Below are 27,119 nucleotides of genomic sequence, written 5' to 3'. Positions count from 1 at the left end.
GGTACCGAGCTATAAGTGCCAGCAAGCGTCGCTCTTATCATCTCGCCTTACTAACACACATACACACAGATTAGACGGGACCCTTAAAGATCACGTCCTTGTTTAGTGTCTTCACTTACAGAACACATCGCACAAGAAACGTCAGCTTACCTAGCATTTCCTCATCAATAACACAAGACCAGTCTAGCTTTGCAGAAACTTTAGGGCTTGTAAAAAATATTGTTTATTTGTAATATTCATGTTAGCTCATATTTATCGCCAAAACATTAATACATATATTCAAAATTATATAAATACCTCAGATATACTTTTTATCAATTTATTTTAGTATTTAAATACACAAATAAAATAAGGTCCTTATGAAGTCAAACACAGTTGTTAAAAAAATAATTAGTAGTCATATAAACTTGATAGTTAAATGTTATTCACATTTCTTATGAAACCTTAGTTTTATTATACACGATTTAAAAATCAGCCTAAATAGCATACACTAACAATGACATTTTTTTTACCTTTATAACTACCATGATAACAAACATGAGTTACTTAATACAAATTTTAGTATTCAAAATGTTGTATTTGTCATATTTGTGTGAAATTAAATTTTAACCTAAACGTGATTTTATAAATAATAATTTTTATACTGGTTTTCCAATATTAACTTTGATTTTTGAAATTAATAAGCACAATTCAATTTATATTTATACATTGTTCAAGGAAACTGGCATCTGAAAATTGTAAAATTTGTTTTGTCCTTAATGTGTGGACACTAACATGAAGTTACCTAAACTATTTATATATAGTTAATATTTTTATATATTTAAATTATATTTTTCTATAAATTCAAAAGCCAGTTTCTCTTTGAAAATTCTGTTACTAATTCACTAACTTTTTCAAAAAAGTCTTTGTTAAGCTGACGTTTTTGGTTAGGAGGCGAATACATACTATATTCTTGGTCTTTGTGGAGAGTAATTGGAAACAACCAAAGAAGTATGTGCATTACTTCAGAAGGGGCAACAGTATTCACTTCTTCCTGAAACTCAGTTAAAGTTAATATATTTGGGTCACAGCCCAACTTTGTTAACCAGTGAGTAAAACTGTCGTGGTAAAGTTTCAAAATATTGTCCAAATACTGAGAGACAATACCTTTTTCGGTACTTGTAGACAAGAAAAATATTACATCCGATATTGGTGATCCGTAACGAACCACTTGGAAATCTAGCATTTTAACATCTAATGGCTCACTCTCTTCTTCAGAACTATATTTAAACATAATGTTATTTGTCCACAAATCATTGTGCACTATTGTCGCGAAAGGTTGTTTAGGTGTTTCAATCGTGTCATTATGTGAATATTCTACATATTTTCTTGCATGTTCTTTGAGAATGTCAATATTCTGTTGGCAAATAGGAATTATTCGCAACGATTCAACAAACGTCAGTACACGAACCTCATCTTTTTCTTTTGTCAACCACCTTATTTTAAATGCTTCACACGCCTTCAGCACTGTTCTGCTAAACACATCTGGTTTTTGCAACTTAACAGCTAACGTAGTGGCATGGAATCGGGCCAGGTACTTAATCACCATCTCCGTGTGTTTCAGATCGAGGCCAGCGACTCGGTCTCCTGTGCGGTATCCCTGCGATTTCAAGTTCTCCAGAAGCAGGACAGAATTATAATCAGCAAGTGGTTCATTGTTGTACCCTTTAAGCGTTAACCGCGCACCTGGACAGCTGCACAATATCTGCAGCCTCTCAGATAGTGGCACAGAGTGCTCTTCTTGAATCTTGTCTAACACTGGGCTCACGAGCATGTACATATCTATCTCTTTCCTCATGGACAGAGGACATTGAAAGTGCTCCTGGGCCATTTTTGACCTAGGGAACATCTTGGCCACCAGACTCAACTCTTTCCCTGACTGCGTGGTCACGCTGACTGCGAGCATTGTACTCCCATAGTTGTCTCCCAACGAAGTAAGGTTTGATGATTTATACTCAATGACTTCTTCGCCAAGAAGTGCTTCCAAATCAGATCTTTGCAGGTTTGGTTCCCACTCTTTCGGCATGCTTCCTAAAAACAAAAACAAAAAAATTAATTTTCTGTTACCACTTATATAGCTTAAATTAATTTAAACATATTTTTTTTTAAAGAACAAACTATTTAGTTTCATTAATATAGAACACGAGTGAATTAGGGTACTACTTATTTTTAAATTTAAAAAAATAAGATTAGGATTTAATAGAAAAGATAAAATGTATTTTTTAACATAACAATGTTTGAAATATTACATACAAAAATTATATTTAAACAGAGATGTATTTAAAAAATATATAAAGATATTTTAAAAGTAACTTATTAATAATGATCGTGGGCCTATGAAATTCAAGTGGATAATTTCTTGAATAGCTGTAAAAGGTTTAAAATGTTTTTATAAGTATATCTATAAACTCATGTTACTGTGGTAAAAATATTATGCTAGTTGAAATTTTCTTCAATATTTTGTTTTGTAAATCGGAGATGAATTTATTCAAAAAGTTAATAATTCAAAAATATTACATAACAATTATCTTACATAACCATGTTTGTTTTTTTTTTTTGCTTCAAAAAACCATAAAATAGTTGAAGTTTACAAATTTGTTTGATTGAAAATTTTTGTAATGAGATAAAAATAAATTTGGCCCTTGTAAAATAATTTTAACAGTCAAAAATTCATGTAAAATTAAAATGCAATTTTCATTAAATAAAAATTGTTTTATGTATAAGAATATATTCTTAAAAAACTAAATATAAGAATATAAAAAGTATTACAATTATCAAATTAGTAGTAGGCTATATAAAAGGGGCTCCTTGTACAGGGTCAAGCTCGTGGTGGTAGAACTAATGTTCGTATCTTGGATTATGAATTCACGGTGAACATTTTAGTGTCAAATTTCCATAAAATTGATAAAAAAATTCTCTTTTTTTTTTTTTCAAACAAGGGCAACATTTCTTAACAGCCCTATCATGACCTCGACTGGGCCGAATATTATGGATTTCCTTGGCATATATTTACACTTTTTATCTATTCATGTTTTTAATGCGCATCAAGTGGCTCATCTGTAATGTTTTTTTTTAAATTTAAGCACCCCATGTAGCGCTTATAATTTAATCTTTAATTTTTAACCAATTGGCCAGGCCACTGCGGCCAGATGCATCATGCCACCCATGCTGCATCATCACGTATGTATGATCTCAAGCACCAGGCGCAGGCATGCATGCACCCGCTCCCGTCACGCCAGACATGCATGGCGAAGCTGTGCATCCGACCTGCGTAAGCACGGTTCCCAGCATCGCCAGCATCCCCCTTGCCCCCCTAATCATTCCTCGCCACGACGTCGGCATGATTCCCTTATCCTCTCTCCTGGCCTCAGTGTCATCCGCCATTTTGTCGCCCTGAAACCCCCCCCCCCCTGAAAAAAGGTTTTTTTTGGCTTCGAGGCTTCCGTTGGTGGAGGGCCCCCCCACCCCCCCCCCCCTATGCCATCTAGTAGAAAGGACTGGGAACAAAGCCTCCCTCCTACGTGTGCCCTTCCGGGCAAGATTAACTCTGTGTTGTCCTCGTACGAGGCAGGCAGTTGTTCTCGAGACGGTCTCCACCACACTTCGTCTGTGCACAACTTGATCTTAGTTTAGTTCGAATGCTCAATTACTTCGAGATATAGTTCTCCAACAAACGGGACAGTGCTCCCAGACTTTGCTTCTATTTAAATATGTAGTATAGTGCATCTCTTTTTCGATCCTTGGATTATCTTTCACCGAAATTGGCATCTTTGCCGTCGTGATAATGTACTATTTTTACAATTACAATGTTTGAAAATTACGCACAATAATTAAATATAAACTGAAATGTATTTCATAGTCAGATATAGACGACAAAGACATTAGTGATACTTATGAAGAACAAGGAAGGATAGATCGCCTACTAAATAGGATATGTACATGCTAAAGCATGTAAAAGAAGATACAAGCATTTTATACTGCCGCACACGTTAGAGCAGTCTTTTGGCTATGATATAACGATTTTGTAACCTGAAATTTTGTATGGATACATCTTTGATTGATATTGGAAGTTGTAATAAAATTTAGCTACTTAGAAAGTTTGAAAATAAAAGATCTGATTTAAAGTTTGCAGCGATTTAAGTTGACTGCAGAGGCTCTAAGCGGGAGAGACGTAACCCTGTTAACTGCTGAAACAACTCGAAAATTTTAGATAAGTTGCTTACTGAAGATACATTGTTAGTGCTGAAAAATCTGAGGCTGATTCCCAGTAGTGAAGCTCAGTAGTAGTGCTCAGTCAATCGGTTTCTAACGCTGTTTTTGCGAAGCTTCATAGTAGAAAAAACCTTTTCACAGATGTACGATGATGGAAACATAGCAATTATCTTCTGACCGTTTGCTTTCAGGTTTGGGAAAATTGATTTTTTGAAGGCTTTGTAGAACTCAATTTTAGAAACAATGAGAAATAATTACTTTAATCCAGTGTTATATGGCAACTCAACGTTTTTTACTTGCCTTTTTAACAATAAAAAATGTCAAAAAACACTATTAATTAAGCAAAACTATAGAAACACAAGCCAGACACACAGCCGCAGAGGTGACTTGAAGACACCTATATGAACACTGCCACACACATTGTATTCCACATCGCCATGCTACCCATCTACAGACATCTCTTATGGCACTACGCCTACGCGAGTTTGCGTGCAAACTTAGTTAATATTAGATGCAATAATACTGTACTTAAAACGCAGTGAGAAGGAAAACGTTATTCCATTCTAGTTACGCAGAAAATACATTTTGTCGTATGTGTAATTGTAGCCCGAACGGCCGCACTTGGCCCGTGGGACATACTTTGCCCATGAATGGTGTAAATCGTAAGCCAAAACCCAAGTGAAGAAGTGTACTTTTAAGACTATGAATACTTTAACATTAAAAATGTTTGTGCTGTTGGTGTGGCTTGTTACAAATCAAAATCAAAACTACGTATTATGGAAAACTTTCTGTATATTTTATGGTTTTCTTCTTATTCTATGCATGTAGGCCAAAATATGGGCACTGTACAGAATACGGGCACCGCATCCAGATATGACGTGTCGGTTACATATACGTGCAAAATTCTCAGGCCGCAGCTCACCCTTCCCATTAATTTCCTAAGGCCCTACTTGCAAATTAAACCATGAAGCAACCCATTACTAAATTTAAATTCATTATTGTTTTTAAGTTTCTATATTCATTTTCTTAATTATATCCTAAATTTTTTTATTGAATATATACTAATATTTGTTATTTAAAATATATTACCAATCATATTTCTATAACTGATCGAAAATTTAAGACATATGATATAAAGCACCTTACGTTTTTAGCTTTAAAGGGCTGTCATGCATTATTTGGCTGTTGGACAAAAAACTTAAATTTAATTTCTTTTTTGCTAATTCAATGATAAAGACGGGATTACTAAAAATTTTTTTAACACTTAGTTATTTATATTGCTCTTATTGGAAAGGGGTAAAAAACATAAGTGTGATTTAATCACGGCCAAATAATTTTTGTGAATACACGTAACCGGGAGTTATATTACTTGCTTACATTATAAAAATTAAAATCCAAACAGGCTTAGCGTTAACACATTAAAAATTTCTACACTAAAACATTTTGTTAATTATTAAATGTTGTGCACACATAATATTTATTGTTTTTTATTGTTTATTACAGTACTTTTTAACTAACCAGACACTCCTTTACAAAAAATATGGAATACGTAAATTTTGCGCAGAAAAAGTTGTTGGGTTTTAAGCTCGTGTGAAATAAAAATTGGTTGTGATGTGACATCATCAGAAATCATACATTATTTGGTTGCTTTTTTGGTGTCAGATGCTTTAACATTCGGCTGGGAAAAATGTACACTGTGATTATTTTTAAATGCCTCCAATTGGTGTCTCCAAATAATGTGGAACAAATAATTTTATAAATAAAAAAATTAAAATTTTAAACTTTTCATGCAAACATTTTACGTTTTTTCTTGATGTAAATATAATTGTGGATGAAGGTTTAACTATTAAAATATTATTATGTTAATATTTACCCTAAAATATACATCTTTATATATTTATAAATTTATGTATATTTTTAAAAATATGGGATTTCGCTGATGTTCAAAATATCAATAAAAAAATCCTTTTTTTGTTTTTACTTATTAATTATATATATATTAAAACTTAATTTTTTCAAATAGTTTTACAGATGAATTTAAAAAAAAAATTCTTGTGATACCGAACTTAATTTTTATTAGCTTTGCTGGTTCTGTGAGGTTTCCTAGATTGGTTCTCCTGTAGCTGGTGGCGCAACCCAGAATTCAAGGGATGGTGGTGTGTATACACATATGTTGTTCGGATTCCTGACATCAGTTGTCTGGTGTTGGTTGAGTAACGAGCCTGTGCTGGCGCCGCCACCGCTGTTTTATGCGTGGCGCCTCGTGATAAAAATAGCAATACTGTGACAATTCAGACTGTAAAATTTTGGTTAGGTGGCATTAGACCTCTCTGGAAGGATATATGTAGTATTCTTAAGGGAACAATGCCAAAAGGTAAGGATTAGTCGGGTTTCTCGTGCTCGTCTTAACGAGTCGGCACTTCAGGGTGTAGGCTATATAAGTCTAAGTTCTTTAATCAGGCTAATAAGGGCCTGTCATAACGATATCCTTGTTCATAATGAAAATTTTAGCTCAGCTTTGACCCTTCAGAGTAAGCCGTAAAGGGCCGGTAGTTCGCGAAGCACAAAATGTCCACAGGAGAATGAAGCTGTATCTTTCGGTGTCCTGGTCTTGATCAATAATTTAAGGATATTTCCAAGAGGGTCAAGATATTCCAAAAATTCTAAGTTGTAAATGAGATTATTTGTTCGTAAAAAAAATGTGGTAACAAAAATATTATTATTTTTGGTTTTTTTAAAAGTTGTTGGAAAGTAAAATATGCTAATTTTGGACTTTAGTATTATGGTAATTTCAATTAATTTTTTAGCCTGTATGTAAGGATTCTAACAGCCAGAAACGTATTTTACAGACCAGGAATTCACATACCAAGCATATAAATGCTTTGGCAGAACAATTGCTTTTTATTAACACTTTATGAAGTGTTTTCCTTTTACTGCAGTGCCTTAAAGATAATATTCCCCTCCCCCAACCCAAAGTCTAGTTAATTGATAAGATATGAAAATTCGTAGCCAAAATATATTTTCACATATATTTATTTTTTAAATATTACTTTTTAGTTAAGAAAATTTAGATTTGGGTTAAAATTAAAATAAAATATTAAAATTTAAGGTGATTTAGTATATGATTTTGAGATAAAGTTTCGTAAGCTTTGTAAATAGGTACAAGAAAGAAGATATTAAAAATGGAATAAAAAACGTAATTGATGTAATGAAAACATGCCAAAAAAAGTGAAGGGTAGCTGGGAAAATATGCGAGTTGATTTGCACAAGAATAATTGAAGCGAATTTGAGAAATCAACAAGAATTACAAAGTAAATGTACAGATTTTATAAGATACTTTTAATCAACATGAACAGTCAAGTCAATAGCGTGTAAATGGCCACGAGTGAAAGGCCACAGCTCTCGTATTACCCCTGCAATGACTTCCTGTATGTTGTTCAGACCATGATATTTACGTAACAGAAGGAATAAACAGTATTGGTGGAAGTCTTTAACTAAGCTATGCGATCGATTTATGGGCGAGATGTACACAACAGCTCTGAAGACAGGGCAAACCGTCAAAATTCTACAGGAATGTAGTCTAACATTGAACAATTCGTGCTATTTGACTACACAGAAGACCCGATAGAGTTTTGTCAGCATCTATCTTCCAGTGTATTTATATATGGACTCAGAGATAATAAAGTGCAAGGAACTCTTCGCTTTGCCCCCACAAAAATTGATGTAAAACCATAGTCCATATCGAAGGAATAAAATCAGCATGTCCTTGAATCTAGAAAAACTATTTTCAAAGCAAGATGAATTAGGTAAAAAATATACATAATTGGCAAAATCATTTAAATTTTATTGTCTATAACACATAAAATATGGTAAACAAAAACTACCACCAATTGCAGTTAAAACAAAACTGAAAAATTAAGAAATCTGCTTCAAACATGTACGAAATAACTATGTATGCTATCATACTGTACCATGTAACAATTACGTTAAATATTTTATTTATTTTTGATAGAAATCTTGGATGTATACTGGAAAAATAAACATTAAAAAAATCAAGACGACAAGGTGTTACAATTCTACAAATATATTAAAACGTTTTTATTTGAAACTAAATTATAGGTAGATGGACTTATTTACATTAATCAGGTTTTTATAGACAATTAAAAACAGCAAATTTTTATTTTTATTTTACTGGCCAAAGTTTTGAATTGAATGATATTATAGCAAATATCTTAGTTATTAAAACACATAAAATTTAAAATTTTTAAAAAGGGTTACTTACAGATTAATTTTATTTATATTTATTCCTTAATTTCATACAGCTTTCAAAACTATTAAAGATCGATAAAAATAATTTCAGCGCTCGTAGTCAATATTATACTAAAAATATGATAATTTTTTCTTTAACTGTAAAGTTTCATTACCATTTTAAGAACATGCATATAAGTCATAGCAGCTTTATCAATAGGCACGAATTATTATTTGTTTATTTTTTAGTTTCAGTTTGGTTACTTTAATTGAAATTATAGTATTTAAGTTCTTAATTTTTGTTGGTAATTTATGTAATTGTGTACTTCACTTTTATTATTAAGAGTCTTGCCTTTTGGCCTGATAGTTACATTTATTCACTTTTACTCCCTCGCTAGGCATTGGTAGATTTGTTTCTTGATGTGTCAGTGTACTTCATTTGCACTTATTATTGTTTTCTTGGCATCATGCCAAGTGCCCACAAAAATATCACCAACGCAGTTTAAACTCTGCTGAGCTACTCTTTTCCAGCGATTCACCGCATCTAAATACATTTACACATTTTGAAGTGTCCTGTCTACAGCACAAGTATAATACGCAGTTGTTTAAATAATACGTAGAGGGATTTTAGTCTTGACAAAATACTTTCTTCATCCTTGTAAGTAGTTTTACTGGTCGGCTTTACATTTCACATCACCTCATGTGTATGTTTCCTACATGAATATATATAAATATTTAAATGGCTATGTGGAGAAGTAAATTTTGAATTTTCCAATGGCATTCAAAATCTTAGCCATAATTTCAGGAAAGTTAATAAATTTTAAGATATTTGGGAAAAATTTAAAATTCAGGTTTAATTTTTTTTAGTTTTAATTAATCTCCATTTGCCCCTAACTTAAGTATTTAGTAACACATAAGATAAAACAAATTTTTGGAATGATATTTGACACATGTTAGATATTGTATTTTTACATACCTTTAGGATAGGTGCAAATTTTAAATTTGTAACTGTGGGAGCAGCTTTAACTAAAATATTTTAGGATTGTTGGAATAAGGAGTCATTGTGAACAATATTTACAAAAGAGAATGCATTGTTATGAATACCATTATAAAGTATTACGTAAAAGGGATTAAGTTTTTTATTTTCAGCACTAGTTCTAGAGGAATTATTTTTAATTTTAAGAGTTTTTTATATATTTACTTGAACATGAGTTTGTTTAAAAAACGATGAATATAACTGTATGTATTAGTAATGACAACACGCTTACACCAGAGTATTTACTCAAGGATGAGCTGATTTATTAACTTCATATTCATAGTTTAGATGCTTCAGGAAATGTCCAAACACAATGGAAGCGTCTTCATATGGCAATGCAATATAATTCTCATTCTTCAGTCCAGAATTAAAATATAATGTTCTAGGTGAATTTAAACTGCTTGATTTAAAATCCCTTGATTTATATGTTTTTTTTACAGGTGGAAGGATAAACTAATCCCACGAATATTGAACGATTTATCATTTGCTTTAATCATGGAAACTTAACGGTGATAAATTTTCGTACTCATTAAAAACAGAACTGAATGAGATGTTCATAAAATATATTATAAATTTCTACAAGACCCAGCTATGCTTTTAAATTAACGACAAAATTTTACGGAATGGATAACAGCCTTCCCAGTATTCGAAACCCAAACCGAAACCCACAGGGCAGTATGCCAGGTGTTACTACTACTGTCTCGTTTTCGGTTGTAAAAACACCCGCTCCAGAGGTTTCTAACAAACATTTGTCTTGCCAGTTTTAACCAACCGAACACAAACTTAATGTTGTGAAAGCACTGTAGGTTCATCCTTTTGTTATAGTTTGACTTATTCAACGATTGTCATCCCAGCTTTGAGCCATAGTGTCATAACTGTAACAAACTCTTGCATTTTCCCCCATTTTATTTCTTCACCCCTCCTCCTCACCCATCCCTCAGTTTATTCATTCCTCTTTCCCCTACTTCGAATGTGTAGTCAGTCCACAACAAACCGGACATCATGCATTAACACTGAAAGAGCAGTTTCAACTCCTATTTTATCAAATACCATTACTCCCTTGCCTACCTAAACATCAGCCTTCAGCTCACCTTCAATTCACAGATGTCACTGTAACTGACAGTCATAACAACAAACCCCTCATTTCCCCCAGACCGCAATAAATCAAGCCATGTCCTTTGTTTGTCTTTTTTTAGTTAGTAAATACCTTAACTTCAGGCATTAAAAAATTATAGAAAAATTGCTCACCTAATTGAGCTATATAACAAGGTGTTCCAAAATAAAATTCTAATGGTTTAAAAGAAATAGATTATATTTTTCAGTCTTTTTTTTTTTTTGTATTTTTATCAGATGTGTAAAATTCTTGATCACCAGTTATTGTTATTGGAAAAAATTTTCCTTTCACGCAGACACTTTCAAGTTAACAAACCAATCAGTAAGTTGAGGATAATTTCTCCATCGATCAGTATCATTTCGACATTTTGAATTTTTCATCTCTTCTCGACTGTTGCAAATATTCGCATGGAGTGGTACATTCGATTGCAGCGACTTGAGGAGCCATTGCCACATTTCAATGTAAATATTTAATAAGCAGCACAAGTTTTAAAAATTGTTGTTTGTGAAAGTGAAATAATTTCACTAATTTTAAATGGTTATGATCCGTCCAAGTGTTAGTGCTCAATAGTCTATGTTCGACCTCGAACTTTGTCTGAGATTCACTTTTATTTGTATCCATTCTAATAATGGGTGTTTGACTGATTATCAGTGAAGCATGCTAAACAGTACCACTCAGTTCAATCTCGGCACAAAGTAAACCATTTTAAACATGAAAATAATCATTAGATACTCAAATCTAAATTTTAAAAAAATTATCTCGATTAAAATTTTTGTAAAAATCTTGGATATAAATGAAAGTTTGAAGGACTTTAAGATACAAAAAAAGAGGCAAATGAAAATCAGTCTAGCTATAAAAAAACTATAAAAGCGATAGCATGAGCAAAATTTCTCGGTGCCATCCAAATCTTTGGTCGTTCGTTAATACCAGAGAACCTAAAAACAGGTAAAACAAACGCAAGTAAATTTTATAAATCAATAAAAAATCTATTTTACAAGAAAATCCTTCTCAACAAAATTAAACCTCAAAATAAAGGAACAATTGTTTCCAATTCATGATCATTTTGTATATAATATTTTATGTAAAATGTTTGTGCCACCTAATAGTCTAGGAATAATAAAAAGTAACAATATTAGTAGTACCTACAGCTTAGCCGGCACTAAAACTAGAGCTGGAGAGAGGATCTGGAGCCGATTTCCACCATCTTGGAATATGACGTCATGGCGGCCAACTTAGAAGACCTTAATCCTGGCGGTCATAATTGATCCGCTGTCTTTTATATGGCTTTTTTGTTTCCCGCCATTTTGTTTTCCGCTATTTTGTTTTTAGCTATTTTGTTTTCCGCTATTTTTTTCCATTGTACAATCACAAATCTTTCAGGCTATGCTAAAAACTTTATTTTAAGTGTTATTTAGGTTTATACTGAACGCTATAGACATAAGAGGCAGTATTTCAGCATGCAAGACTGTTACCTCAATGATAATTGCTTTGTACAAACTGACTTGTAGATTTATGACAGAGCACTTTTCCTCATCAATTCAATATTACTATTTGCATTCATCGGCAGTCAAAAAAATTTTTCAACAACGTTATAACTAATATTTTATTTCCAGTTTGTAGTTTCTAAAATATTGTTATTATATTATTTAATGTTACATCTGAGCACACCAGGTTGAAACAAGATATTGGCAGTGCCAATTTCAAAGGTTCACATTATTTTGTTGATCCTTGTTTTTGTATACAATAGTTATAAGACATATTTCGGAAATATGCTACTTTTTGAGACCTATTTTGTGAATGATGTTCAGATTAAAGGCTCGCCTTTTTTTTTTTTTTTTGCATTTTCTGGGAGCAAAATGTAAGATGTAGATAATTCACAGCTGATGAGTAATTATAATTGTCTGGGTGTTTGTTGAAACTTTTATTTCTCAACCCAAATATCAAATCGAAAGTGTTTTATCAAATAATGATTTTGCGAATTATTTTGATTTTATCTAACCAGTGACATTATATTACGATTTCTCAACTGTGGTAAGCTATAAAATACAAACCTTATAAGTGGATGTTTGTTTCTAAATACCCAGATGTAAAGATAGTATATCTTATCTCTACTGATAAAAGCAAATCCGTGGAAATTAAAAAAAAAAGGTAGTATTGAGAAATTTAGACGTTAAACATAATTTTGTGACCCTTAAAAATTCTACAGAACAAACTGTTGTATATTTTTTAGATATAAAATCATTTAGTTTGCTAAGCTAGGGCAGACATCCTAATAATATTTCATAAATTGAATCTGGTAAAGTGCTGGCTAAACAAATGTTGTCTTGTGTTTTGATTTATTGAGAATGTTGTATATTATATAAGTGTATGTCAATTTTATATTTTTGCACTAGAGAATTATTGGAATACTTGTAACTATTTCACAAAATGTACAATAATTTTATTATTTCTTTTGGTACAATGTTATCTAGCAAAATAATATACCAATATTATAGCAGTAAATATAAATATTCTTACTATAAAAACATTCAATCACCAAGTTACTACACACACACACCAACACACACACATACATATATGGGAATTTATATACAGAAACACACCTGCATCATAATAATTATTAGAACTAAAACAACCTAAGTAGCTGTGCGTGTATGTGTGTAAAGTTCTATGACGTTTGTAAGGATCTGACACATATTTTTTACAAATGTGGTCACTCAACATGACAGCGTCAATACACCAAAAAAAATTTTCTATTGGAATCGAATGACTCACTCCTGAGCGTTCTAATTTTATTTACGGCCACCATATTGGAAGTTATTAACTTTTATCTTAGAAATTCGGATATAATTTAAAATTAATAACAAAATAGTATTAATAACATTTTATTACAAATACTACGTGTCATCTTAGATTCTAGAACGTTGCACTTCTGAATAGGGCCAACATCCTGAAAATCTGTAATTATTATGCTAGAGCATCGGTAAAATTTTTTAAAGAATAATAATTAATTAAATTTTAATATAAAAACTAACTCGAGTCATTGAATCCTCGGTTATAAACCGTTGAAACAATGCCGACGTAATATTCCCCCAAAGAAGCCAACGGCAGAAAAACCTCCCACAAATGCCAAGGCAGATATGTCAGAAAGTATTAAATCATGACCGTGATATTGTTTTAGTCTGCTGGAGGCCGCCATATTTAATCCGACATATTGTTTTCGTCTGCTAGAGGGCGCAATGTATAAGTTTTAATTTTACCCGCAACAGTGCAGTATCACCATACAGTCAACTGTCATTATGTCCATTATCCTGAAAGTATTCTAGGCCGCCATCTTAGAAATTGGGAAAAAATTCTAAAAATCACTAAAAAAAATGGTTAACAAAAAAATATTTACTCGCTAGATTTTACTCCTTGGTTCGATTATTGGTCAGTTAACAATAACAGAGGCTTAAATTAAATTTTAAATTCTGTTTCCATTATCTTTCATGGAGTTTATTAATCTCTCTCTTTCTACGAAAAACGAATCCAAAAAATATACCTGTCCAACGAAACTATTACTTCGTCGATGTGCCTACCATGAAAGTATAATTTTTCGTAAGTTCAAAAAACTTCCACTAGGAATGTACAGTATTAGGAGTATAGGCCAAGTGTCCTCGGACCACGAAGCCAAGACATGTAGGTACAGTTTCAGGCGTATAGGCCATGATTATACGAAACCGATGACCTATTCTTTCGATACTTTCATTCCTTTCAATCAAGTAATGATCTATTTCAAGCAGACCAGATTTTTTGGACTATCAGGCCCATTATATGGTTCTTATATAATACAAGAACAAGAGGCTGTAATTCATTAAATATTGTGTCCGGACGATGAATTGACTATGTACTTTTAAACAAAAAGACGCATATTTTGACGATAATTTAACTGGTAGGATATGAAATCATTCAAGGGATACAATATCATTAGAGGAGCATGATCTCATCAAAGGGATAAGACCTTATCAGTATGATAGGATATCATCAGAGAGATAGGTTTACAACAGAGGTATAGATCTCATCATAGGTATACTATGATACAGTCTCATCAGAGAAATACGATATCATCAGGGCAATACGATCTCATCAGTGGGATACAATATCATCACAGGGATACAACATAGGGATGGATCCTATCAGAGGGATACCATCTGTTGCGGTATACGAAAGGATATTACTGGTAGGATATGTTCGACAGATTACGACTGGCATTATATGATACGATACATTGACAACTCAGTCTTTGTGGAAATCAGATAACATAAAATTAAAAGAATACGTTTTTAAATTCCAAACAACTGATTAATTTTTCATTTTAATATACATTCAGGTAAGATAGGTCATTACTTTATGTAGCTTGCATTTCGTAGTTCACGGGGTATGGTGGCTACTTCGTTGAGGTGAGACTTGTTTCCTCCACTAAGCATGGCAAATATATGTCTTAACCTGTAGACTTATATATTAGGACTAGATAATGCCCGGCATGCGTTGCAATGCCTCAATCAATTTTTTTTTTGTAATTTTTTAAACTTATACTAAGCATCTCTCTTTATCTCTCTAATTCTCTATCTCTCTATGTATATCTCTATAACTCTCTCTATCTTTCTATTTATATCTCTATCTCTCTATATATCTTTCTAGCGGACCCGACAGACATTGTCCTGCCCAAATGTACTTTTTGTGAGATATGGATATGGCGGTAAGTATTTCTACGCTGGACATTTTGTATCTTCTCATTATACATACCCCTCCTCTTGGGCACGCCACTGCCGTTACCAAAAACCTTTCCCATGGTTACGCAGAAGGCAACAACAATGCAAAAGCCTGTTGCCATGGAGGCTAATTATCAACAATGCTTAGTTTTTTTTTGCTTTTAAAGCGTGTATTTTTAGTTTTTCTTAACTCAGAATCGAGATAAAATATCCAATTGTGAATCTAAACCATCCTCGAATCCCCGTGAACTCACACACAAAATTTCATCAAAATCGCGTACAGACAGACAGAAAAAGTACTGTTTTATTATAGTAAGATAGATAGATTATTCTTACATGTTCGCATCCATGCAGTATATGAAAAATCAGCATGCATAGCCCCACACCTATAACTATACGTATCTGTTGCCCACGACTTTTTCCGCATGGAATTTTGTATTATCTTGCACCATTTAGAAATTTAATCATTATAACATAACAGTTGATACAGTTGTAGTAGTTTTCTTATGTTCACAAATGATAATTTTTTTCACCTCTATTTCAGTCTTTGCAATAAAAATATGTTACTACCTAAATTTTGAGTAAATATGTTTCTACTTTCAAATGTAATGACGGGAAGACACTTCATAAAATGTCTTTGTAAACCACATTTACTGTTTTTTCCGTCTTGAGCTAGAATGTAAAGATTGTCTGCATTACTGACCCGCGAGCAAGCTACATACATTTCAGAGAGAGAGAGAGTGAGAGAAAGACACCTATTGAATGTCTAACTAATTTTTTTATGAGAGCATATTTTCATTAAATAAATCATGAAATCATTCAACGATAAAAGCTGTTTATTTAATTAAGCGGACGGGTTCGCTCCAAGGAGAAAATTGACGCGGCGAGACCTCGTGGACATAGAGAAATGACACACACTCACTATTTGTGTGGCTATGAAACATGATTTTTTTCTGCAATTTAAATTGTAATATACGAAAAGGGTATTGAAAATTGAAACAAATATGGCGACACTATAAACTGTCAGGATCTTTATTTTTTTCTTACTCTCTACTTAGTTCCTTACAATAGCAAAACTTAATGGCTTCTAATAATGCGTTGCAATTTTTGCTTTTAAAGCGTGTTTTTTTTAGTTTTTACTAACTCAGAATCGAGATAACATATCCAATTGTGAATCTTAACCATCCTCACTATTTGTGTGGCTATGAAACATGATTTTATTTCTGCAATTTAAATTGTAATATACAAAAAGGTTATTGAAAAATGAAACAAATATGGCGACGCTATAAGCTGTCAGGATATTTATTTTTTTCTTACTCTACTTAGTTCCTTACAATAACAAAACTTAATGGCTTCTAATAATGCGCTGCAATTTTTGCTTTTAAGCGTATTTTTTTTTTTAGTTTTTCTTAACTCAGAATCGAGATAAAATATCCAATTGTGAATCTAAACCATCCTCGAATCCCCGTGAACTCACACACAAAATTTCATCAAAATCGGTCCAGCCGTCTAGGAGGAGTTCAGTGACATACACACGCACACAAGAAATATATATATATAAAGATATTCTCATACCGTGTAATCAATATCTTCTGCTGCTATTATCGTCCTTGCATATTTATTGTTATTTTTAATATTATTGAAGTCTTCTGCTTTAACACCACCTCAAAGTCAACATAATCATCGTCCCAGTGACGATCATAAGCTTGATAATTATATTTTAATTTAACATGTTATTCCATCGTTTTGGGCTTAATGCATCATCTCAATCTTTAGTAATGGTAGCTTCACAAGTCCTCCATATTGTTCTCAATTTCTGCAAAGCCGTTGTTACTGCCACGGTTTCCAGTAATATTATTGTATTCTTCAGCTATAATAACAAAATCCATTAGAGAATTCTGTAGGAAGATCAAATCCTTCTCGACTCATCCTAGGAAACTTGTCATAGCATTTTTCTTGTAGTAATATATCTTGGTGCCGTTTCTACTATTCCAGAATATAATTTTATTTAAATTCAGGCGCTGAACATGTCCAGGTTTGATTATTTTGGCCAACTCCACATAAATTCAGTACAAAAACAGACTTTTTCTCACTAGACGAAAAAAGTGTACCTTCCCGGTTTTGGTATGTGTTTTTAATTTATAACTTCGTACAAACTTAAAGCACGAATTGTCGCAACGTAGCATTTTCCGCAAAGGACTCTAGCACAATTGCTTTCTCATGACGTCTATAACTGTTGGTTTTAGTACCTAAACTAAATGCCACAGTACCGACACATATATGCTGACGATGTCACAGCTGCTTTTGGAACCATGCTGAAATGTCTTGACATGACATCAAATTCGTATTTTATATTTCAAATAGAAAATAATCAAATTACGTTAAAACACTATTACTTTAGAAAAAATTTCGCCAAAATTATCGCACTTCTATGTATGCATTCAAATATTTCATAAGTGAGAGTTATTTTAAATTTGGTAAACTTTTAGCGGAGTAGTTCTGTTTTTCAACAACAGATGTCACCACATGTTTCGAGAAGGTAAATATAATTTATTTTTTATGTGGGATGTGAGATACTCTCTCACGGTCACAATAGAAGAATGACTTCGCTATACATGAAGGACAAGGGAAATCATCTTGCATGATAGTGTATCACAGCTGTTTCAAGGCATAGTAATCGATAAAGTAATGATTTTTTTCGCTGTTTTGTACAGGTATTCACTCTGTTTAATGAGTTTAGGGATGCGACACACGATCACAAGAGAAGAAAGGCTTCACTATACCTCAAGGGGAAGGGAAATCTTCTGGCATGATAGTGTTTTCGTCAGTTATTTTAAGACAGAGTAATTGTCTGTGAAATAAATCATTTTTTGTCTCAATTCATCAAGATAAAAATAATTATTTAAGTAATTATTTGGTAAAGAAATTCCCTAATAAAGGAAACTATAAACAAAATTGCATGTATTATTATAAGCAAGAAAAATCAGAGATTGTTTTCTCAGAAGTAACCAGAACAACTCGGAGAATAACAGCCAAATTATCGCTAGGAATAACCGGGAGCACACGGAGAAAACCTAAGTACATTTTGAGAAATAAATATCATTTTACCACAAAAATTATGATAAAAAAATTCCCAAGAACTTCTGTCAGTTTGTAAACATCTCATTTGTTCAACAAGGTTAGAGTTCTAGCACAAAACTAAACGGCTGCAATTGTACATGGCCTGTCTTCGTGATCCGAAGACACTTGGCCTGTACGCCGAACATTGTACATGGCCTGTTTGGAGGGTATTCAAAGTATCGAAAAATTATACTTCTATGGTAGGCACAGCGACAAAGAATTTATTTCGTCAGAAAGGTATCTTGTAGGAGTCTTTATTCGTACAAAGGAAATAACGTTTACCGCAGAGTACCTTCTCATAGATGAACTCGCTTACGAAATCGAATTTCGATGACAACCCAGTATAGGTGATACTCAGTCACTCCGAAAAATACTTAGGGTAGCATCCGGAATCAAATCCCAGCAATATATAACTGAGTCGATTACTATACATTGAGACAGCTGAGAAACACTATAATATATTACGAATTTCCTATTCCTTGAAGCCTAACGACCTTGAGAGAACAACCCGCATCCCACATTAAAAATAAATATTAACCTCAACACAACACATGGTGACATCTGTTGGCAGGAATAGGAACTACTTGCAATAAAATTCTTGAATGATATGAATTAGCTCTCTTTGGAATATATATAAATGCATGCACATAAAAACTATAATATTGGCGAAATTTTTTCGAAAGACAGAGTGTTCTACAATGTTTTCATCATTTTCTTTTTGAACTATAGCAGACGATTTTGATAACATATAAAGATCAGTCAGCATGGTTCCAAAAGCAATATTGTTATCGTCAACATATATGTGTCGGCACTGTGGCATTTCCTTCAATAAAACAAACAATTATTCTAGACGTCATGAGAAAGGAAATAGAGCCAAGAGTCATTTGTGGAAAATATCATGTTGCAAAAATTGCGGCTTTCAGTTGGGACGCAGCGATAATTAATAAAATAACCATCAAAATAGGTGAAAGTTACTTTTTTCGTCTACTGAAATAAAGTTCATCACATTTAGACATGTGCATCGTCTGCATAGAAATCTATTTAGACTCAAGTAGCGAAGAAACAGAAACAAGATATCGTACTACAGGAAGAAAGTGATGAAAAGATTCCTTAGATGAGTCAAGGAGGATTTGATCTTCCTACCAAATTCTCTGATGGATTTTCAGTTACTTGATTGCAGAATTAAATAATATTAATAAAAACAATTAAGGCAACGACAGTTTTCAGAAAATGAGAACAATATAGAATAATTTATTGTGAAGCTCCCAAGATCGAAGATTGTGATGATGCAATGAGGTAATACCAATGGAAACAATTCGTTTAACTAAATTATTCCGATCAACATTATGACAGTAACTGGGTGATGAGAATGGTGAGTTTGAGGCTAGAGTTAAAACGGAAGATTTTAGTGCTCTTAAAAATAATAAACATGCATGGAAAATGGTAGCGGCAAAATAAGTGATTGATAACCAGTCATAGGAAGATCATAACATATAGATTGATAGTCTGAGGCTGTTGGTTGCATCGGTTTGTAGAGGACACTACTGGCACATCAAAGAAATAGCCTCCATACTTCGTGGACTAAGAAATGTAGAGTATATATTTGAAATGTAGGTGAATAAAAATTTAAAAATAGAGATTATTTTTTTAATTCATAAATAATAGTTTTACTTATCGAAATATAATTTCCAACTAAGTCGAGTTCTCTTAGTATCCAACCAGTCGTATCCCGATGATCGTATCTTACGCGAATGTATTCGATCGTATCCTGCGACAGAATTTTAGCTCATATAACGTATACGAGATCGTATTTCTGTGATAAGATCGTATTCCTGTGATGAAATCATATTCCTAATGAGTTGTGTGTTTGTACAAAATGTGTGTCCCTTTCGTTAAATATGCGTAGCCATGAATGTAGTCAAAACTGAAGATTCTATATTTCAGCATATCTTGCTCTTGTAGTATGTATAAAATATTCTTTTGGGATTTAGTCCTTTATTTAGTATAAAATGATGTTTAGTAATATGTCCCATTTTCTTGTTATAGATTTTATTTTACTATAGGTCAGACCATTCGGTGGCTTTGTCATGTCTGCTTGAAATTTATCATATTTGTTTGAAAGCAATAAAAGATATTTTCCAATAAGAACACACTCTTTGGATACCATTCGTCTTTATACCTGACATTATATTTGGCCTCGACTCCTTGTTCAGAGATGCTTGTTCTTTATTATTGACAATGAACACGACCGGCGTTTGTGTTTTGTAGACACTTTGCAATATGTTTCTAGGTTGAACTCTATTTTTTTTTTAAACTGCAGCGATAATATCTTTCATTGTAGGCGTAGTGATATCAAGAAACACATTTATTCAGGTAGTATGAGTTCTTCTTTCTAATGAAATAATTATTTAAATACATAAATAAGAGCAATAATTACTTCATTAGCAAAAAGGAACGAACCAAGTAATGAAATAAATTGAATAAATTATTCCATTTATAGGTGATTTATTTTATGATTTGAAGAATTGTTTCCGAATTTATATGTTTATTATTACAAATTTCCAAGATTCCCGACGATTATTCTTCTTCGGCTTACTGAAAGATGGTAGTTGAGGAATTGAAGCTTCACTTAAGGATTTTGAGTATGTTTTATTTTTAATAGTGTTTTTTTTTAACATTATTATAAATTATTGGATCATAGAATGATTGATCCGAGGAGTTAATCGATGAAATAAATAGTAAAAACGTTGAGTGATTATTTTCATAATTTTTCGAATCTTCCACGAATTTCTAGCTAAATAGTTATAGATATTAAAATGACGATAAGATGAGTAACAGGCGATTTGCCTAAAGGCGGTTTGCCTAAACATGAATTTGTTACGGCGATTTGCCATAAGTCATTTCGCCTAAAGGCGTTTTGCCTAACGTCGAATTGCCTGACGGCTATTTGCCTATAGGCGATTTGCCTAAAGGCGATTTGCCTAACGGCGTTTTCCCTAACGGAGTTATGCCTGACGGCGATTTGAATACCGGCGTTTTTCCTAACGGTGATTTGCCTAACGGCGTTTTGCCTAAAATGTTACTATGATGAAAAATCTCGTTTTGCCTAACGGCATTTTGCCTTACGGCGAATTGCCTAACGGCGAATTGCCTAACGGCGAATTGCCTAACGGTGAATTGCCTAACGGCGATTTGCCTAATGGCGAATTACCTAACGGCGAATTGCCTAACGGCGTTTTGCCTAATGGCCTTTTTGCTAAATGGCGATTTGCCAAACGGCGTTTTGCCTAACCTAAACTAACCTTACCTCACCTAACGGCGTTTCGCCTAACGGCATTATGCCTAACTCTTATTTAGCCAACAGCGTTTTGCCTAACGGAGATTTTCCTATCGGCGTTTTGCCTAACAGCGATTTGCCTAACTGCGATATGCCTAACGGAGTTTTTCCTGACGGCGTTTGGCCTAACGGTGTTTGGCCTAACGGCGTTATGCCTAACGGCGTTTTGCCTAAAATTAGGCAAAATGACACATGTCCCGATATAAGATGGCATCGGCAGATTATGGATGTTGTTAGATATATAATTTATGTTACTCTCAGTATTTTTCACTGTGTATTATTGAACAAATATTTACTCAGTATTAACATTTTTGAATCAAACAAAAATCGAGCGAAGAACATTTAATCAATTAAAACTAAATATATTTTTTTTTCCAATTAGCATCAATTTAATTATGTTAGGAAAATATTTCGAACTTTTTTGCTAAATAAATACACATTTTCTAAATGGTGTTCCAGGTGGCCATCAAGATTATGGACGCCACGATAGTAAATACTACTACGAGTAAAAAAATAACCAGTGTCTACAGTAACAGCAGTGTACTCTGGCACATATTTTGTGTACTAGCACTCCTAGTAGCGAGTAATGAAAACAAGATGATGGCAGCGCACTCTATTAGGCGATGTGTGTACTATGTGACACTATCACTCCTGGTAGAAAATATTGCAAAATAAAATATGGTATTTTGGTCTCGTACAGGCGATGCTATTATTCGTTCAAATTAAAAAAAAAATCATGTCCGAATATGTGTTTTTTATATACCTTATTGAATCCTCAGTCTTGTAAAGGCCTCGATGGGTCTGCAGTTAGGGGCGTATGATTTCCAACCCAGAGGTCGGAGCTGTCATGGTTTGAATCCCAGTGCTTCCAAAGTATTTTGTATAAAATATTAAATTAAAAATTTTTATAAGGAAAATAACAGCTCTGGTAGGTAATGAACAACAACATTACGTGCAATAGGCCATAGCTGGTGCTCTCTAGAAAAAAACAGCAGAAACATAGATGACGGTATCCAAAAGTTCATTCTCCATCAGAACAGAAAGAAACTAAAATGGCGGTCGTGACATAATTCAGAATGGCGGCCTTCAACAGAGGACAACAATATGGCGGACATTACGTCAGAATCTAAAAAAAAAAATTGCTGTGGTGTTATATCTGAAATGGTGTACGAGAATTCAGAATACAAAATGGTGTATGTGAGGTCGGAATGGCCGTAATATATTCCTTGATAATGGTGGTGAGATGTTAGTCTGCCTGTGCCTTCCATGGAGGAAGGATCCGTCGCCATTTTTAGATCCCACCGGTTTCTAACCAAATACTCCGAGCTCAATGAAAGGTTTTTTAAGTAAAATTTTAATTAATTTTACAAATTTTTTTAAATTTTTATATTTTTCTATTTTTTGCTTAATAGTTTCGGATTTTCAAGATGATGGACGTAATGTCATAGTTTCAAATTGGCGTAGTTTGAATTGAAACAAATTATTTAAATATTTTAATCAATTTAAAAATGGTTCCCATAATATTCTGATAAAATTACGGATTTTCGCAATGGCAGCCATTACTACAATTGCTAAGGTGATACCACAATTCAAAATGACGGCTATGAAATCCTAATGGTCGAGATCATGACCTCGGTGTCTAATGGCAGCTTGTCGATGGTAAATTAAAGCTGCTTTGGGAAAATCTGAAGCCATCAGAATTTTTTTGTGACCAAATGGAACATTTTTCCTGAAAAAGGGATTTTGTTTTTTCTCGAAATTAGTAAATTTTATTTTTGCAGAATTTTTGAGGTTTTCTCGAAATGTTTTCCAATAAACTGGGACTTTTGGCGAATTTGGGCAAACGTTTTGAAATTTTTGGCAAATTTTGAAGGTCAAAGTCAAGGTCAGCCAAGATGGCTGCCGTTGCTTCACAATCCAAGGTGGTTACCATCGACACCAACAACTCGCACCGGCATCAAAGTAGGGTATCTTATACTAAAAACATAAAATTTAAAAAAAAAATAACTTTTACTTAATACATAGACCTACATTTTGTATTATAAACAGGAGATGCTGAAAGTCATTTACCGGATGGTCACTATTCAGTAATCTTACCGTGTCTCTAAATGGCCCCAGTGAGCCACATCTATGAGGGCTTGACAGTCATGTGCCTGACATGCATAGCCTAGGTTCACGCGGCGAATTGGTCCTAGTGTCACAATCGCTTTTAGCAATATCTGGGAATGCTTTGTGCTCTGCCCTTTTGTGGTTAGTGTTTTATGTTCTTTCTTTAAAACCTTTAATTCTGGGAACAATGATGCGCCCCCTACGTTACGCCAGTGCTTCGTTCATATAAAACAAATTACTCAAAAATAGTTTTTTTTTTTAACTGACATGTGACATACGTAAAATAAAGAACGTGTTTGTATGTGAATATTATTAAATTTTAGTCTTGGTTAAATAGTGAGGGTGTAAATCGTTCATCGTAAACATACTTTAAAAATGATATTACATTAAAATTTATATATATGTTTTATTTTTATGCCGTAATATTTTGTTAGAAGAAGTGTGTTGTAAAATAGTCTGCTACAGAAAATAATATTATATACTAAATTAAACTATAAAATATATTGTAATATAATGTGTCATATAATATAATGGGTATTTAAAATAGACAAAATAAATAAATAATATTTAGCTTATTGCTACAAAAACCCTCATTTATTAAAATAATTTGTTTCTTGTTCATATAAGTTTTCTATATAAATAATTCAATGATTTTGTTTAGCCATGTAGACCTTACAATTTATTTTGAAATTTATAAATTTATTATTTGCTGTACATAAATTATTGTATGTTGTATAGGTAAACTACATTAAAAACAGAATTAAATATATTTTCAGTTTTAATTGAAATTCATAATAAGTCAAATATTAATTAAAAGTACTTTAATATTTTACACATACACGAACAAGTAACGACTTATCCGTATTATCATTTGAAAATCCCAATTTATTAAACAGTTAATTTTCACAGTGATTTTAATTAATAAATATGATGGGAATTTTATCGTAATACAAAATATTAATAAAAAAAGTTTGACAAACAAGTAGGCCCCTACATTATTTAATATTTCGGATCGGTGTGTACAGGTTTACTTTATTTCTTTTGTAATTTTGAATATTTTTCCCCCTTAGACCGTATTTTGTAAAATAAACTCTATGTTACATTTGAAATTTTCTGCAGGAATTAAACTGCAACGTAAAATATATTTAAAAAAATCAATCTACATGACTAACTGCGCTTCAAATAAGCATTCTTATTTATTTGCGGGTAGCCACCATTAAATAATACCAGTAAAACTCAAGAAATGGAAGTTTATATATAACTTTACTTTTTATAAAAAATAATTAAATTTATTATAAAATAAAATAACCGATTTATTAACCAGAGTAAAATTGAAATAATAACTGGTATTTTCGGTCCTAATCTTATTGAACATCTGGTATTTATTATTCAATATACGTAAATAAAGTTTAATACTTTATATTTTATAACTGTTTGCTTGTAAAGCGAACTTACCAAAACGTTTCTCAAGTAAACCTTGAAATCTTCCCAACTAATTCTGTTATAGAATTATTCTGCGTACTTATTTTTGTTGTTATCAAACTACATAAAATAAGATACTATTGAAGCAATAAAAGAAGTTATTGTTTTCTTTGAAGTGAGAGATATGCTTGACCTTGCATTATTGCTAGCGCAATTCAATTCTTTAAAACATGTGTTATATCTTAATCAACGATCATGTGTAACTAAAGTATTTTTATAACCTCTAAAACTGTCTGTCTTATCAGTTCAGATAAAAAAGGTTATGAAACAGTTTCATGGTTGTGAAGAAAGACGTGCATAAAATGGCACGCGAAAATATTGCTTTAAAATTTTTATAACAAAATTTTAACTGTAATTAAAACTATAAATATATTGTCACGACTAAACTAGAGGCAAGGCCGCGATGCAGGCCAGTGGACCTGCTAGCCAGTCAAGTGGCCTGTTAGCCTTAAGGTATGGTGCGCTCCATTAGCGTAACACATCCATTATTGTAACAGCAACAGCGCTTCGCTACCTCCTCCATCGGTTTGCCCCTATCAGAGCGCTTTGTCATCGAACTCTCCGTTCCTCTGGAGCTATGTGACCCTGCTGGCTCCCAGAGCCCGCCACCTGGAATTGCGTAGCGAGGACGCTGTTGTTCGGGTAGCTTTGGGTGACAACTCGACATTTCCAAGGGGTGCGAGACAATTCCAGAAGAGGGCTGGAGGGTATAAATACGGCGACGCCAGCCACCAAGGGAGAGTGAAGTGAGGAGGGCGAGTGACCCTCTGGTGAGAGAACGAGGACGACGATAGACAGGCCTCGTGTGCGAAGACTGGTGAATCGGGACTGTGCTGTATGTGACATACAAGTGAATAGGGAGAGACCATTTGTTAGGACAGAGATGCGAGGTAATCGACTAGTATTAGAGAGAACCACTGTCCAGTCAAGCTCCAGGGGGGAGTGTAAAATATGGACTAATTGAAAGAGTGGATAATTTGTGTACAGACATTTTGGTGTTGAAATTTATTAAATAGATAAAAATTAGATAAAAAACTGTATTCTATTATTGAATCTATCCATTTTGAACACGTTAGTAGTACATATTAGTGTGTTCTGCTGCTGGATTTTTGGTGAGGAGATGGTAATAACCACCATCTTGAATTGTGAAATCATAGCGGTCATCTTGGATGAACTTAACATTTGACTTAACCATCAAAATTTTCCAAACCTAGAAAAAAGTTTAACAGTTTTCCTCAATTCGCCAAAAGTTCCAGTATCTACAAAAAAAAAAAAAGGTTGGTCCAAAAAATCCAAAAAAAAAAAAAAAAATAAGTTATGGAAATTCTCCTATTCTGAGAAAAAAGTTGGGGAAAAATTTTCCGTTTTATTTCCCAAAAATTATCAGAGGCATGAAATGACTCCAAATAGGCTTAAATTCTTCAAATACCAATAAGCCTCTTGAGAGGACCTTCAAAATTAAACTATACTTAAACAAGTAAGATGCCATTGTCACAATTTTGAATTGTGATGTCTTCATTGGAATCATCGTTATAGTCACCTTCTTGTAAATCCGCTGCTATTAAACTTAGAAACAAGGAAAAATTTTATAATTCAAAAATTATATAAATTAATTTAATTAGAAAGAGTAATATGGAAATTTTAAATTGTGACTTCAACTGCCACAATAAT

The 27,119-nt window shown here is 32.9% G+C and overlaps 1 protein-coding gene across 1 annotated transcript; it reads right to left on the bottom strand.

Annotated features, from left to right (window-relative positions):
• Positions 1–819: 819 nt before the first annotated feature.
• LOC134532339 (uncharacterized) lies at positions 820–25,483 on the bottom strand. Its single transcript, XM_063368764.1, has 2 exons — positions 25,422–25,483; positions 820–2,070 (listed from the first exon to the last, which is right to left on the bottom strand). The coding sequence occupies exon 2, from the start codon at positions 2,063–2,065 to the stop codon at positions 836–838; it is 1,230 nt and encodes a 409-aa protein (XP_063224834.1). The 5' UTR covers positions 2,066–2,070; positions 25,422–25,483; the 3' UTR covers positions 820–835.
• Positions 25,484–27,119: the final 1,636 nt, after the last annotated feature.

Source organism: Bacillus rossius, chromosome 5 (genome assembly GCF_032445375.1).
Source record: "Bacillus rossius redtenbacheri isolate Brsri chromosome 5, Brsri_v3, whole genome shotgun sequence".
NCBI lineage: Eukaryota > Metazoa > Arthropoda > Insecta > Phasmatodea > Bacillidae > Bacillus > Bacillus rossius.
The sequence above is the reverse complement of the archived record's forward strand: the minus strand, read 5'-3'. Positions and strand labels throughout refer to the sequence as shown.